General features: G+C 42.0%; 1 protein-coding gene across 1 annotated transcript in view; it reads right to left on the bottom strand.

Moving 5' to 3' along the window:
* The window catches only part of RNF38 (ring finger protein 38), a 416,254-nt gene extending 401,009 nt beyond the window's left edge, over positions 1-15,245 (bottom strand). The window contains exon 1 of the mRNA XM_040361749.1: positions 14,767-15,245. Coding sequence (XP_040217683.1) covers positions 14,767-15,028 — 262 coding nt within the window. The 5' untranslated portion in view covers positions 15,029-15,245. The remainder of the gene's footprint in view (positions 1-14,766) is intronic.
* Between the last annotated feature and the right edge of the window lie 1,445 nt (positions 15,246-16,690).

The raw sequence follows: 16,690 nt of genomic DNA, 5'->3' as shown, positions 1-16,690 counted from the left end.
AACCCCCTAAGCACCCCCTACACAGTTACAAATCACTCCCTACAGACACATTTAACCCTTTGATCGCTCCTGATCTTAACCCTTTCCCTGACAGTGTCATTAGAATAGTGACAGTGCATATTTTTTTAGCACTGAAAACTGTATTGGCGTCACTGGTCCCCAAAAATTTTCACTGAGGGGGTTATGTACGAAAGGCAAAACCACTTTGCACTACAAGTGCACTGCAAGTGTAGATCTGAGGGGGACATGCAAGGAAAATAAAAAAACAGCATTTTTGCTTGCACATGATTGGATGATAGAAATCAGCAGAACTTCCTCTCATTTTGATCTTCCCCTCAGATCTACAGTGACTGCACTTCCAAGTGCACTTGCAGTGTACTTGTAGTGCAGAGTGGAGTTGCCTTTAGTAAATCAACCCCTTAGTTTCTAATTTGTCCTCCGCAATGTCGCAGTCCTGCAATAAGTCGCTGATCAAATAGAGAATAAGATGGCAGCTTCCTTGACTGTAAAGCTTATGAGATTTAGTTCCTGTTTAGGAGAAAAATAAGTGAAATCTATTTGAACAAGTGTCCTTAAGCCTCGTACACACGGCTGGTTTTCCCGTCGGGAAAACTTCCATGAGAGCTTTTGGCTGGGAAAACCGGCCATGTGTATGCTCCATCGCAGTTTTCCAGACAGAAAAAAAAAGAGAACTAGCTCTCCCTGTCAAAGGGGGATCTGTGCTGATAATGAGCACATTGATAATCAGCACAGCCCCCATCAAAATGTGCAAACAAGTTGCCAATAAATGCCCATCACATGCCAGCCTGTGCCCCTCTATAAAGCCTGTCAGTGCAATATCAGTGCCTACAACAATACCCAAAAATGTGCCAATCAGTACCCCATCAGTAATGCCTGTCAGTGCCCCATCAAAGTGCCAATCAGTGCCACTCAGAAAAGCCTGTCAGTAGCTCCTCATCAGTGCTGCCTATCCAGTGCCGCCTATCAGTGCACATCAGTTCCACCTAACAGTGCCCACAGTGCTGCCTATCAGTGCTGCCCCTCAAGCCCATCAGTTTTTTTTTCAAAATTGTCGCTTTTTTCGTTTATAGCGCAAAAATTAAAAACCACAGAGGTGATCAAATACCACCAAAAGAAAGCTCTATTTGTGAGAAGAAAATGATAAAAATGTCATTTGGGTACAGTGTAACATGACCGCGCAGTTGTCATTCGAAAAGCGACAGAGCTGAAAGATAAAAATTGTCTTGGGAATGTATCTGGTGAGAACCAGCCCTTAAAGTATAACTAAAGGCAAAACTTATTAGAGCCCCTGTCAGTTTTTATTGATGTCTGTGCCCATTAGGGAGATTCACCCTCTCCATTTGTCCGGTTTACCATTATCATTGAAAGTGAAAGTAAAGAACATTTTTAATTCTGGGTTGTCCCCAGAAAAGTAATAGATGGGAATTCTTTTATGAGGACACTAGTTCTGGGGGTCCCCACAGAATTCCCTTAATTTGCAGGGATTTCCTCTAACTTCCTGTTTGGCTTTGGGACAGGAAGTGAAGGGAAATCTCCTCAATGGGGCACAGATGGCGAAAAATAATAATAATCTGACAGGAGGTTACTGCCTTACTCTATCCAAAATGCATATAGGTCTGCTTTAATGTGTTTTGATGTGTTTTGATGCATTGGCAAGAAATGTTAATAAGCCCTGTTCAACAGCAGGTACCTATGCATTTCAAATTCTAAAATAAAAAAACGCATTAAAAATGTCAACAGGCGGCAATAATGTGTGTTGATGCACAAAGGAAATTCACATTGATGATAGACAACACACCTACCTAATACTAACAAGCCTCTACACACATACAAAGGGGTTACAAATGATAGACAACATCCAGAAGCTATCGCCCATACTAACGCATGTGCTTACACACTAGAGCCATGCTCAAAAGAGCAACATATTCCTGGCAGATTCTCTCAGTATTTTTTGCCAGTGTACCTCTACATTTCGTAAATTAGATCCTATGCTACTATACAGACATATGAGGAACTCTACATGTATCATAATTTGTTTCTAAATAATGTTTAACATATATCCCTTTTAAACACATTGAAATACTTTAAAAACATATTTGCTGTGTTGTAATAAAACAGTCTATCCAATTTATTTTAAAAAATATGTAAGCTTTATAGTCAATAAAACTTAATGAAAAAAAAAATATGTAAGCTTTATTCTCAAAAAAGCCTTATGGGGGGAAAAAAATGTAAGCTTTATTCTCAAAAACCCTTATGAAAAAAAATGTAAGCTTTATTCTCAATAAAACCTTATGGGGGGAAACAAAATATGTAAGCTGCTTTATTCTCAAAAAAACCTTATGGGGGGGAAAAAATGTAAGCTTTATTCTCAATAAAACCTTATGGGGGGAAACAAAATATGTAAGCTGCTTTATTCTCAAAAAAACCTTATGGGGGGGAAAAAATGTAAGCTTTATTCTCAAAAACCCTTCTGAAAAAAAATGTAAGCTTAATTCTCAATAAAACCTTATGGGGGGAAACAAAATATGTAAGCTTTATTCTCAAAAAAACCTTATGGGGGGGGGGGGGACAAAATATCTAAGCCTTATTCTCAAAAAACCCTTATGGGGGGGGGGGTGTAAGCTTTATTCCCAAAAACCCTTATGAAAAAAATGTAAGCTTAATTCTCAATAAAACCTTATGGGGGGAAACAAAATATGTAAGCTTTATTCTCAAAAAAAACCTTATGGGGGGGAAAAAATGTAAGCTTTATTCTCAAAAACCCTTCTGAAAAAAAATGTAAGCTTAATTCTCAATAAAACCTTATGGGGGGAAACAAAATATGTAAGCTTTATTCTCAAAAAAAACCTTATGGGGGGGGGGGAACAAAATATCTAAGCCTTATTCTCAAAAAACCCTTATGGGGGGGGGGGGGTGTAAGCTTTATTGCCAAAAACCCTTATGAAAAAAATGTAAGCTTAATTCTCAATAAAACCTTATGGGGGGAAACAAAATATGTAAGCTTTATTCTCAAAAAAACCTTATGGGGGGGGGGGGGGACAAAATATCTAAGCCTTATTCTCAAAAAAACCTTATGGGGGGTGGGGGTGTAAGCTTTATTCCCAAAAACCCTTATGAAAAAAAATGTAAGCTTTATTCTCAAAAACCCTTCTGAAAAAAAATGTAAGCTTAATTCTCAATAAAACCTTATGGGGGGAAACAAAATATGTAAGCTTTATTCTCAAAAAAACCTTATGGGGGGGGGGGAACAAAATATCTAAGCCTTATTCTCAAAAAACCCTTATGGGGGGGGGGTGTAAGCTTTATTGCCAAAAACCCTTATGAAAAAAAATGTAAGCTTAATTCTCAATAAAACCTTATGGGGGGAAACAAAATATGTAAGCTTTATTCTCAAAAAAAACTTATGGGGGGGGGGGGGGAACAAAATATCTAAGCCTTATTCTCAAAAAAAACTTATGGGGGGGGGTGTAAGCTTTATTCCCAAAAACCCTTATGAAAAAAAATGTAAGCTTTATTCTCAAAAACCCTTATGAAAAAAAATGTAAGCTTTATTGTCAATAACACCTTATGGGCGGAAAAAAATTAAGCTTTATTCTCAAAAAACATTTTGGGGGAAAAATAAATACATTTAAGACTCTGGTGTGCTCAAAAATCAAACAAGTTTTATGGTCACAGCATACACTTTTATTTTATAGCATTGAAATAGAAATACAAACAATAGTTGTATTTAACAATCTAATATACGTTTACTTGAAAAATCTCATTTCATGTTCTGAGTGCTGCCTGTCTGCTGGTCATCTCTTTCCACAACTTCCTGGATTCCCAGCATGCTTTGCAGCTTATCCTCTGCTGTTTACTTTCCATTTCTAAGGACTATATATCCCATGGTACCTTGCTTCCTGCAAGCAGTGATTCCTTTACTGACTCCACCCCCTGAAGCTCCTCCTCTCAGCACATCTGTAGTTCAGAAGGCATGAAATGTGTGAAACAGCAGTGCCTACCCATAGGGCATGGTGAATACGTGTGACAGAATTTAAGGTCGTAAATATGTGGGGATCTTTACAAAGTACGTTTACAAACTTCAAGATTGGTCAGATTAATAGTAGCAGGCTAGAAATAATTGAAATACAATGTGGAAATTAATATTTTTTTTTTGTTCTTTATAGTTTGTTATAGTAGGTTCTATGTAGGACTTGTTATTTTGTTTGTTTTAGGTATATGTTTTATGTATTGCAGTGATTACTTTGTGCACAGTCAATTACGGATCTCCTGAAGAAAATATATACTCTAGCGAAACATGTCGAGAATAAACATTTTGTACAGTAATCCTTCGATAATTCCGATCTTAATGTTTATCACTAGGATTGTTATATATATATTTTTAAACCGTTGTAACAATAAAACCTTTGTATTATACTTATAGTTTGATTTGTTTTGGCACCTTAAAAGTCCCCTCTCTCCCGATTCCATTTCTTCTCATATATGATTTTACATTTTGTCCATAGATAAGTTTAAAGTGTTACTAAACCCAGGACCCTGCATTCACTATATATGGTCTCCCACAGTACACAGAACATGGAAATGTATTTATGTTAGTAAATATAAACTGCTAAATACCCTTTCTCATCAGCAGTAACTACAGCAATAAACACCAAACTGAGCATGTGCAGAGTGACTCCTAGGGTTCTGCTCTGTCAGCAAATGGATTGAGGACAGTAAAAGAAGCGGAGGATCAGGATCAAACAGCCTTTTTACACAATACGCAGGATTAACCCCTTAGGTTCCACAGTGAGTATAACAAGCATGCTTTACTGCATATACAGACTGATTTTACTGTTGTGAGTTTAGTAACACTTTTATATATCCATAGGCTGACTAACAAAATATGCACCAGTGCCCAGTGATGTCCAACTCTTCACCGTCATGGAAATGGCCCTTTCTGCTAACTGTATCTATCCACGTCCCTCAATGCAGGATCATTGTCTCAGCAACCTACTGCCAAGCCAAGCTCTGACACATGAGAGTTGTAGCTAGACCTGTTCATATATCTCAATTGAAAACGTCAGCATGTTGCTTCTATTTTTTAGAGTCCCCATACACTGGGGAGGTAAGAGAAGCTGAGCAGATACAGGAAGGCTGCTACAAAGAAACAAGGCCATTTTTCTTAGTTATTAGCCAATAACAGGGATGCTTTTACAATACCCAGTACAGCATGTTTTACACACATGTTGCAATGCGCTAAAGCACATATCCAACTTTCCCATAATAAAAGCACTGTCTATTCCCATCTCAGCGCTGCAGTACAATACGTTTTAAATAAACAAATATTTTTTTTTCTGCATTGGGAGGCCCACAGAAGTCAATGGCAGTGCATCATAATGTGAACTTTTGCAAAAAGCAGTTGCTCCAGAGCTTAGTAAATGAGCAGAAGCTCTGCTGACTTCCGTCATCCAATCATGTGCAAGCAAAAACGCAAATTATTTATTTATTTTTTTTCATTGCACATGATTGCATATTCCTTGCAAAGTGAAGCTTTACCTCATTTACCAAGTTCTGGAGCAACTGTCCTTGCCGAAAACAACTGCAAAAGTGCAACGTGCACTTTAGTAAATCAACCCCTATAGCTTTCACGCAAACCAATCAAAATAAACTTATTGGGATTTTGTTTACCAAAGACATGCAGCAAGATACATTTTGGGCTAAATTTATGAATAAATTAGATTTTTACAATTTTTTTATTGGATATTATTATTTTAGGTACTTATATAGTGTTGTGAATTTACGCAGCACTTTATGTATACATTGTACATTCACATCAGTCCATACCCTCAAGGAGCTTACAATCTAAGGTGTTTTATAATAGAAAGTAAAAAATACGGTTTTGTTATTTAAAAATGCATGCTCTTTTTCTCATTTACAGCGCAAAAAAAAAGCGCAAAAAAAAACAGTACTTTTTGCTATAATAAATATCCCCCCAAAAAGATATAAAAAAAAAATGTCCTCAGTTTAGGCCAATACGTATTCTTCGACATATTTTTGGTAAAAAAAATTAAATAAATCGCAATAAGCGTTTATTGATTGATTTGCGCAAAATTTATAGCGTCTACCAAATAGAGGATAGTTTTATTGCATTTTTATTAATCATTTTTTTTTTCTAGTCATGGTGGTGATCACCAATTTTTATCGTGACTGCGACATTATGGCGGACACATCAGACACTTTTGACTTTTTGATTTTGGGACCATTGTCATTTTTACAGCGAACAGTGCTATAAAAATGTGGGGCGCTGTGTGCCCTAAGGGAGTGTTCTTACTGTTAGGGTACGTGGCTGGGCGTGTGACGTCACTGATCTTCGTTCCCTATGACAGGGAACAGACTATCAGTGACAGGCTCACTAGGAAGCACGGGGAGAGGTTTGTTTACACTTGCCTCTCCCCATTCTTCCTCTCTGTGACCCGATTTTGGGACACCGGCAGGGATCGGGTCCGCTGTTCCCGCGGGGATGGTCATGGAGAAGAGGACCGGATCGCGACGCACGGCTGGGATCTTAAAGGGGACGTACATGTACGCCCTTGTGCCCAGCTGTGCAAATTTTGTCGACGTACATTGTCGTGCGGCGGTCCTTAAAGCGGAGGTTCACCCAAAAATCCACTTTTTGACATTAGCTGTAGCATACTGCTAACATCTGCAGTATGCTGTTTTTTTTTTTTTTTCTTGTACTTATCGTTATATAAGCCCTTGTTATCCGGCTCCGAGCGGGGAATCCTGCGGGGAATGGCCGTTTCTAAGCGAAGAGGAGTTGATTGACGGCTGCTAAGGCGCGTCACGCTTTCCGAAAAAACCCAAAGTCACACTCGGGCTTTTACGGCGCCTGCGCCTGCCGTGTAGAGCTGACTGCGCAGGCGCCGTAAACACCCGAGTGTGACTTTGGGTATTTTCGGAAGGTGTGACACGCTTTAGCAGCCGTCAATCAACTCCTCTTCGCTTAGGAACGCCTATACCCGGAAGTAATCCCCCGCTCGGAGCCGGATAACAAGGGCTCATATAACGATAAGTACAAAAAAAAAAAAACAGCATACTACAGATGTTAGCAGTATGCTGGAGGGATGTAGCTAATGTAAGAAAGTTTATTTTTGGGTGAACCCCCGCTTTAAGCAGTTAATATGCACTTTAAAGTAAATCGTGATACATGTCAATGCACCTAAACGCACCATACTGCTCGTCCCTGTGCACTGATGTTATGACGCGCGTTGACATCCGATACACTGCAGTGAAAACGTGCGACAATGTGCGTTAACGTGCGTCGGTGTGCTTTTCAGTTTTCACTGGAAGATACATCAAGTGGGTAGATATGCATAAATGCAAGACCTAAGGAAGCAGGGAAAACACAATATTCTGGGGGTCTGGTTTAGAAGAACGGCTATCAGCACATATGAGATGAAACAGTTCAGAGTTTAAGATCTAAATAGTTGGGCCATTATAACCCGTACAATCCATTATGTCTAGAGCAGACTTTGTTAAATCTCTTCATTTGACAGGGAAGGATTGTAGCTTATATGTAAACAGAGACAAGTATTTGTCAATGTCAGTTGATCCGTTGTTGCTCTATGCAGCGGAGTATATTTAGGTTACAGCAGGAGCTGTCAAGTTGGGAAGGGGCGTTGCATGCAAATGACTTCTGATAAGCACAGCTGTATGCTCTCCAAGGTATATTATTTATAGAACAGGACGTCACTACCATGGACAGCCTTCCATGGCATTTTGACAGCACTCACAAAAAAAAATACTTTTTCAGCTGTAATTAAATAAACGTAGAAATATTATTTCTTGGAACCTTTGCACAGCACTAAGGTAACCCCCCCCCCCCCCCGAAGTCGCTATCCTCTTCGGATACGGTCACTGATTCCCATGCATCAGCCACTCTCATTAGCCAGCATATTATTTGGCAGAAATGATCAGCTTGGGGCCAGGCAAGCAGAAAGGGACTGCCATGACAAAATTGCTCTCTGTCTAATGTAGCTGAGATCTAGAAGCCCACAGTCATGTCTCCAGCCTGGATTGTTACTAAGTTGCAGTCACGGTTTAGACTATTGATTGGTTAAACCTCAAAGGTAGAGCTGTGCTGTTCTCCTAAATAGCCTGATATTATAGATCCCTCTGGATGTGATCAGCACATCTACAGACAAGATCACAACACAGCAGCAGTACAATCCATAGAAGTTTCCCCTCCCCGCCCAGCATGTGTCCAGCATTACAGGAATGTATGACAGAAGGGAGAGGGGAGGATCTGTGTGTCCAGCGCTCCCACCTTAACCCATTCTCTGCCACATCCATCCAACCCCTTTACTCTCATCTTCCATTGCTAGTCTCCCAACGTCTCCTATGACTTTCCACACTCCTGTTCCCTAACACAACCCAGGATCCGTACTGCTCATTTCAAACACATCCAAACTTGCATCTTAATTCTTAAAGAGTCAGGATTGCAGAGAAGCTCAGGAACCATGTCACCCCCACAAAAAAAATCTCATTACTCTGGATGGCACCCTGCCTAGCCAGTGGTACCCAGCCTAATGCCTAGCCATAATCAATACATCCTATAGTGATGATGAGGCAGACAGAGGTTAATGAATGCATCTCATCTCCAGCTTAGATTTCCATTTAAATTCATGTCATGGTCTTTTTTGGAAAAATACATACATCCCAATTCTGTGACACCAGAAAGAGGGAGACTTCTACGCACAAAATATGTATACATATGACACACCCCCCAGCTATATGGATTAAAGATGTCGGAAAGGATTGCTGATACACATCTAAGCACCGTTAATTTTCTTTATACTGACTTTACAGAAGATCAAATACATCTCATCAAAAATGTGACAACTAAGCCAACATAGAGAACCAGAGGGATCTATAAATGACACCAAAAAGAGTGACAACTAAGCCAAAATAGAGAGTCATAGGGATGTATATGTAACACCAAAAAGAGTAACACCTAAGCCAAAATAGAGAGTCATAGGGATGTATATATAACACCAAAAAGAGTGACAACTAAGCCAAAATAGAGAGTCATAGGGATGTATATGTAACACCAAAAAGAGTAACACCTAAGCCAAAATAGAGAGTCATAGGGATGTATATATAACACCAAAAAGAGTGACAACTAAGCCAAAATAGAGAGTCATAGGGATGTATATGTGACACCAAAAAGAGTGACAACTAAACCAAAATAGAGAGTCATAAGGATGTATATGCAACACCAAAAAGAGTGCCAACTAAGCCAAAATAGAGAGTCATAGGGATGTATATATAACACCAAAAAGAGTGACAACTAAGCCAAAATAGAGAGTCATAGGGATGTATATGTGACACCAAAAAGAGTGACAACTAAACCAAAATAGAGAGTCATAAGGATGTATATGCAACACCAAAAAGAGTGCCAACTAAGCCAAAATAGAGAGTCATAGGGATGTATATGTAACACCAAAAAGAGTGACAACTAAGCCAAAATAGAGAGTCATAGAGATGTATATGCAACACCAAAAAGAGTGACAACTAAGCCAAAATAGAGAGTCATAGGGATGTATATTTGACACTAAAAAGACAGACAACTAAGCCAAAATAGAGAGTCATAGGGATGTATATGTAACACCAAAAAGAGTGACAACTAAACCAAAATAGAGAGTCATAGGGATGTATATGTGACACCAAAAAGAATGACAACTAAGCCAAAATAGAGAGTCATAGGGATGTATATGTAACACCAAAAAGAGTGACAACTAAGCCAAAATAGAGAGTCATAGGGATGTATATGTAACACCAAAAAGAGTGACAACTAAACCAATATAGAGAGTCATAGGGATGTACACACGACACCAAAAAGAGAGACAACTAAGCCAAAATAGAGAGTCATAGGGATGTATATGTAACACCAAAAAGGAGTGCCAACTAAGCCAAAATAGAGAGTCATAGGGATGTATATGTAACACCAAAAAGAGTGCCAACTAAGCCAAAATAGAGAGTCATAGGGATGTATATGTGACACCAAAAAGAGTGACAACTAAGCCAAAATAGAGATTCAAAGGGATGTATATGTGACACCAAAAAGAGTGACAACAAAGCCAAATTAGAGAGTCATAGGGATGTATACATCACACTAAAAAGAGTGACAACAGAGCCAAAATAGAGTCATAACCTATAGAGAAGTATACGTGACACCAAAAAGAGTGACAACTAAGCCAAAATAGAGAGTCATAGGGATGTATACATTACACCAAAAAGAATGACAACTGAGCTGAAATAGAGACTCAAAGAAATATATATGTGACACCAAAAAGAGTGGCAACCAAGCCAGAAGGGTCTATAGATCAAAAAAGAAAAAGAAAAAGAAACTAAGCCAAAATAGAGAATTAAAAAGATCTACACATTACACCAAAATGAGCACCAATTAAGTAGAAATAGAATTAGAGATTTATACATCATACCTAAACAACTGTTTAAAAAACACACTAAGAGGAACCTGTATATCACATAAAAAAAAGAGACAACAAGGTAGAAACGAAGAGTCAAAGATCTATGCATCACATCAAACTAAGTGACAACTGAGTAGAACTAGAGTCAGAGGGATCTATACATCACACCAAAAACAGTGATACCTAAGCCAAAATAGAGGGTCAGAAGGATCTCATAGGGGCTCAGATACATCTCATTAAAAAAGAAATGGCAGCTATGTATAAAAGAGAGTCAGATCTACTGTATACATCACACCAAAACAAATGACAGCTAGATAGAAAGAGAGGGACAGAGGGATCTATACACTGCACCAAAAAGAGTGACAACTGTGTAGAAATCGAGAGTCAGAGGGATCTATCCATGACACCCAAAAAAGTGACAACTAAGCAGAAGTAGAGTCAAAGTGATTTAAATGTCACATCAAAAAGAGTGATAACTAAATAGAAATAGAGTCAGAGGGATCTATGCAGGACATCAAAAAGGTGGATAAAAAAAGGGTGACAGCTATGGAGAAGAGAGTCAGAGATCTATACATCCCATCAAAAGACTAACAGCAATGGAGAAGAGAGTGAGAGATCTATACATCCCACCAAAACTGACAGATATAGAGAAGAGAGTCAGAGATCTATACATCCCATCACAACTGACAGCTATGGAGAAGAGAGTCAGAGATCTATACATCCCATCACAACTGACAGATATGGAGAAGAGAGTCAGAGATCTATACATCCCATCACAACTGACAGCTATGGAGAAGAGAGTCAGAGATCTATACATCCCATCACAACTGACAGCTATGGAGAAGAGAGTCAGAGATCTATACATCCCATCACAACTGACAGCTATGGAGAAGAGAGTCAGAGATCTATACATCCCATCACAACTGACAGCTATGGAGAAGAGTCAGAGATCTATACATCCCATCACAACTGACAGCTATGGAGAAGAGAGTCAGAGATCTATACATCCCATCACAACTGACAGCTATGGAGAAGAGAGTCAGAGATCTATACATCCCATCACAACTGACAGCTATGGAGAAGAGTCAGAGATCTATACATCCCATCACAACTGACAGCTATGGAGAAGAGAGTCAGAGATCTATACATCCCATCACAACTGACAGCTATGGAGAAGAGAGTCAGAGATCTATACATCCCATCACAACTTACAGTTATGGAGAAGAGAGTCAGAGATCTATACATCCCATCACAACTGACAGCTATGGAGAAGAGAGTGAGAGATCTATACATCCCATCACAACTGACAGATATAGAGAAGAGAGTCAGAGATCTATACATCCCATCACAACTTACAGTTATGGAGAAGAGAGTCAGAGATCTATACATCCCATCACAACTGACAGCTATGGAGAAGAGAGTGAGAGATCTATACATCCCATCACAACTGACAGCTATGGAGAAGAGAGTCAGAGATCTATACATCCCATCACAACTGACAGCTATGGAGAAGAGAGTCAGAGATCTATACATCCCATCACAACTGACAGCTATGGAGAAGAGAGTGAGAGATCTATACATCCCATCACAACTGACAGCTATGGAGAAGAGAGTCAGAGATCTATACATCCCATCACAACTGACAGCTATGGAGAAGAGAGTGAGAGATCTATACATCCCATCACAACTGACAGCTATGGAGAAGAGAGTGACAGATCTATACATCCCATCACAACTGACAGCTATGGAGAAGAGAGTGACAGATCTATACATCCCATCACAACTGACAGATATGGAGAAGAGAGTCAGAGATCTATACATCCCATCACAACTGACAGCTATGGAGAAGAGAGTCAGAGATCTATACATCCCATCACAACTGACAGCTATGGAGGAGAGAGTGAGAGATCTATACATCCTATCACAACTGACAGATATGGAGAAGAGAGTCAGAGATCTATACATCCCATCACAACTGACAGCTATGGAGAAGAGAGTCAGAGATCTATACATCCCATCACAACTGACAGCTATGGAGAAGAGAGTGAGAGATCTATACATCCCATCACAACTGACAGCTATGGAGAAGAGAGTGAGAGATCTATACATCCCATCACAACTGACAGCTATGGAGAAGAGAGTCAGAGATCTATACATCCCATCACAACTGACAGCTATGGAGAAGAGAGTGACAGATCTATACATCCCATCACAACTGACAGATATGGAGAAGAGAGTCAGAGATCTATACATCCCATCACAACTGACAGCTATGGAGAAGAGAGTCAGAGATCTATACATCCCATCACAACTGACAGCTATGGAGAAGAGAGTCAGAGATCTATACATCCCATCACAACTGACAGCTATGGAGAAGAGAGTGAGAGATCTATACATCCCATCACAACTGACAGCTATGGAGAAGAGAGTGAGAGATCTATACATCCCATCACAACTGACAGCTATGGAGAAGAGAGTCAGAGATCTATACATCCCATCACAACTGACAGCTATGGAGAAGAGAGTCAGAGATCTATACATCCCATCACAACTGACAGCTATGGAGAAGAGAGTGAGAGATCTATACATCCCATCACAACTGACAGCTATGGAGAAGAGAGTCAGAGATCTATACATCCCATCACAACTGACAGCTATGGAGAAGAGAGTGACAGATCTATACATCCCATCACAACTGACAGATATGGAGAAGAGAGTCAGAGATCTATACATCCCATCACAACTGACAGCTATGGAGAAGAGAGTGACAGATCTATACATCCCATCACAACTGACAGATATGGAGAAGAGAGTCAGAGATCTATACATCCCATCACAACTGACAGCTATGGAGAAGAGAGTCAGAGATCTATACATCCCATCACAACTGACAGCTATGGAGAAGAGAGTCAGAGATCTATACATCCCATCACAACTGACAGCTATGGAGAAGAGAGTGAGAGATCTATACATCCCATCACAACTGACAGCTATGGAGAAGAGAGTCAGAGATCTATACATCCCATCACAACTGACAGCTATGGAGAAGAGAGTCAGAGATCTATACATCCCATCACAACTGACAGCTATGGAGAAGAGAGTGAGAGATCTATACATCCCATCACAACTGACAGATATGGAGAAGAGAGTCAGAGATCTATACATCCCATCACAACTGACAGCTATGGAGAAGAGAGTCAGAGATCTATACATCCCATCACAACTGACAGCTATGGAGAAGAGAGTGACAGATCTATACATCCCATCACAACTGACAGCTATGGAGGAGAGAGTGAGAGATCTATACATCCCATCACAACTGACAGCTATGGAGAAGAGAGTCAGAGATCTATACATCCCATCACAACTGACAGCTATGGAGAAGAGAGTGACAGATCTATACATCCCATCACAACTGACAGATATGGAGAAGAGAGTCAGAGATCTATACATCCCATCACAACTGACAGCTATGGAGAAGAGAGTGAGAGATCTATACATCCCATCACAACTGACAGCTATGGAGAAGAGAGTGAGAGATCTATACATCCCATCACAACTGACAGCTATGGAGAAGAGAGTGACAGATCTATACATCCCATCACAACTGACAGCTATGGAGAAGAGAGTCAGAGATCTATACATCCCATCACAACTGACAGCTATGGAGAAGAGAGTCAGAGATCTATACATCCCATCACAACTGACAGCTATGGAGAAGAGTCAGAGATCTATACATCCCATCACAACTGACAGCTATGGAGAAGAGAGTCAGAGATCTATACATCCCATCACAACTGACAGCTATGGAGAAGAGAGAGGGATCTATACATCCCATCACAACTGACAGCTATGGAGAAGAGAGTCAGAGATCTATACATCCCATCACAACTGACAGCTATGGAGAAGAGAGTGAGAGATCTATACATCCCATCACAACTGACAGCTATGGAGAAGAGAGTCAGAGATCTATACATCACAACTGACAGCTATAGAGAAGAGAGTGAGAGATCTATACATCCCATCACAACTGACAGCTATGGAGAAGAGAGTCAGAGATCTATACATCCCATCACAACTGACAGCTATGGAGAAGAGAGAGGGATCTAAACGAGGTTAGGTGACCCAAAAGTGTGTATAAAGTCGGGCAGTCGGGACCAGGAGTGTTGCTGGCAGGTGGTAGGTGGCAGAGCTGTGAAAGTGACAGGCAAGTTTGTAAACACAGAAGAGCAGGCGGCGGCGGCAGAGATGTGAGAAGGTAGGTCCTACCTACCTGCTGGAGATCGGAGGAGGTGGTGATGATGGTAATCACTGGTGGTCGGACTGTTCCCTCTCCTTCTTGGAGGACTGTGGGGTTGCCTGGCTCCCTCCATGGGGTTGTTGTCCACGCCTGGCCCTCTGAGGGCAGCAGAAAGGTGGTGGTGATGATGATGGTGGTGATGGTGAAGAGGAAGAGGTGGTGGTGTCTGGAGCTGGTGGTGAAAGTGAGGCACCCCGGGCATGCCGTGCAGCGCCTGCTGCTGTTGTTGGTTCATGCTGAATCCAGACCTAGATCTGGATCTAGTCCTTGGGGGCTCCAGGAACGCTGGCAATAGGAAGGAAGGAGTAAGAGGAGGTGAAGGAGATGACGGGGGAGAGGAAGCCGAGGACAGGGGCTGGAGGAAGGAGAAAGACGGGGTGACCCGGAGAACAGGAGGCTGCTGGAGAGGAGGAGGAGGGGGAGGGGAGGAGAAGGAGGAGGAGGCACCGAGCGATGTGAGCCCAGCTTTCTCTGCTGGTGGCCGCCCGCTGCAGCCTCGGCCCCTGCTTCAGCCTGCCTGGGATCGGAGAGGAGAATCGGGAATGACAACAACCCACCTCCTCCTCCACCCACCCACCGCTCTAACCGCCTACTACTGCCGCTGCTTGGGGACAGCCTGGAGTCCGGAGGGGAACCCTGTCCCCTGGTATCACCCCCTGGTATCTCCGCCACACCGACCTAGCAGGAAGTCATGTCTAGCAGCCAACAAAGTCACTCTACAAAGTCCTGTCCCAGCCTGCCTCCTTCCCTTCCCAGCACGCACCCCATCCAGTACAGCGCTTCCCCACCATCCGCCTCCACACAGGATCCTTCCAAACCAAATAGGGGCCACACATCAGACTATATGCCTGTGCTGCCTACCACACTCACTATACCAACTCCACGGGGTACACAGCATGCCAATACACTCAGCATGCCCACTCTCAGGGCACACAGCATGCCCACTCTCAGGGCACACAGGCCAGTACACCCAGCATGCCCACTCTCAGGGCACACAGCATGCCCACTCTCAGGGCACACAGGCCAGTACACCCAGCATGCCCACTCTCAGGGCACACAGCATGCCCACTCTCAGGGCACACAGGCTAGTACACACATCATGCCCACTCTCAGGGCACACAGCCTGCCCACTCTCAGGGCACACAGGCCAGTACACCCAGCATGCCCACTCTCAGGGCACACAGGCCAGTACACCCACCATGCCTACTCTTAGGGCACACAGGCCAGTACACCCAGCATGCCCACTCTCAGGGCACACAGGCTAGTACACACATCATGCCCACTCTCAGGGCACACAGGCCAGTACACCCAGCATGCCCACTCTCAAGGCACACAGCCTGCCCACTCTCAGGGCACACAGGCCAGTACACCCAGCATGCCCACTCTCAGGGCACACAGGCCAGTACACCCACCATGCCTACTCTTAGGGCACACAGGCCAGTACACCCAGCATGCCCACTCTCAGGGCACACAGGCTAGTACACACATCGTGCCCACTCTCAGGGCACACAGGCCAGTACACCCAGCATGCCCACTCTCAGGGCACAAAGCCTGCCCACTCTCAGGGCGCACAGACCAGTACACCCAGCCTGCCCACTTTTAGGGCACACAGGCATGTTGCTTTTAGCTTAGTCGATGTGCTGGAGAGACACCCCATTATGTGACACAATTTTTAAGCGTGACATGTTGGGTATCAATTTACTCGGCGTAACATCATCTTTCACTATATAAAAAAAATTGGGCTAACTTTTCTGTTGTCTTATTTTTTTTTAAGTGCATTTTTTTCAAAAAAAGTGCGCTTGTAAGACCGCTGCGCAAATACGGTGTGACAAAAAGTATTGCAATGACTGCCATTTTATTCTCTAGGGTGTTAGAAAAAAAAAAAACAATTATAATG

The sequence above is a fragment of the Rana temporaria genome, chromosome 1 (assembly GCF_905171775.1).
Source record: "Rana temporaria chromosome 1, aRanTem1.1, whole genome shotgun sequence".
NCBI classification, from domain to species: Eukaryota; Metazoa; Chordata; class Amphibia; order Anura; family Ranidae; genus Rana; species Rana temporaria.
Note: the sequence above shows the minus strand (reverse complement) of the source record. Positions and strands in the feature narration are given on the sequence as shown.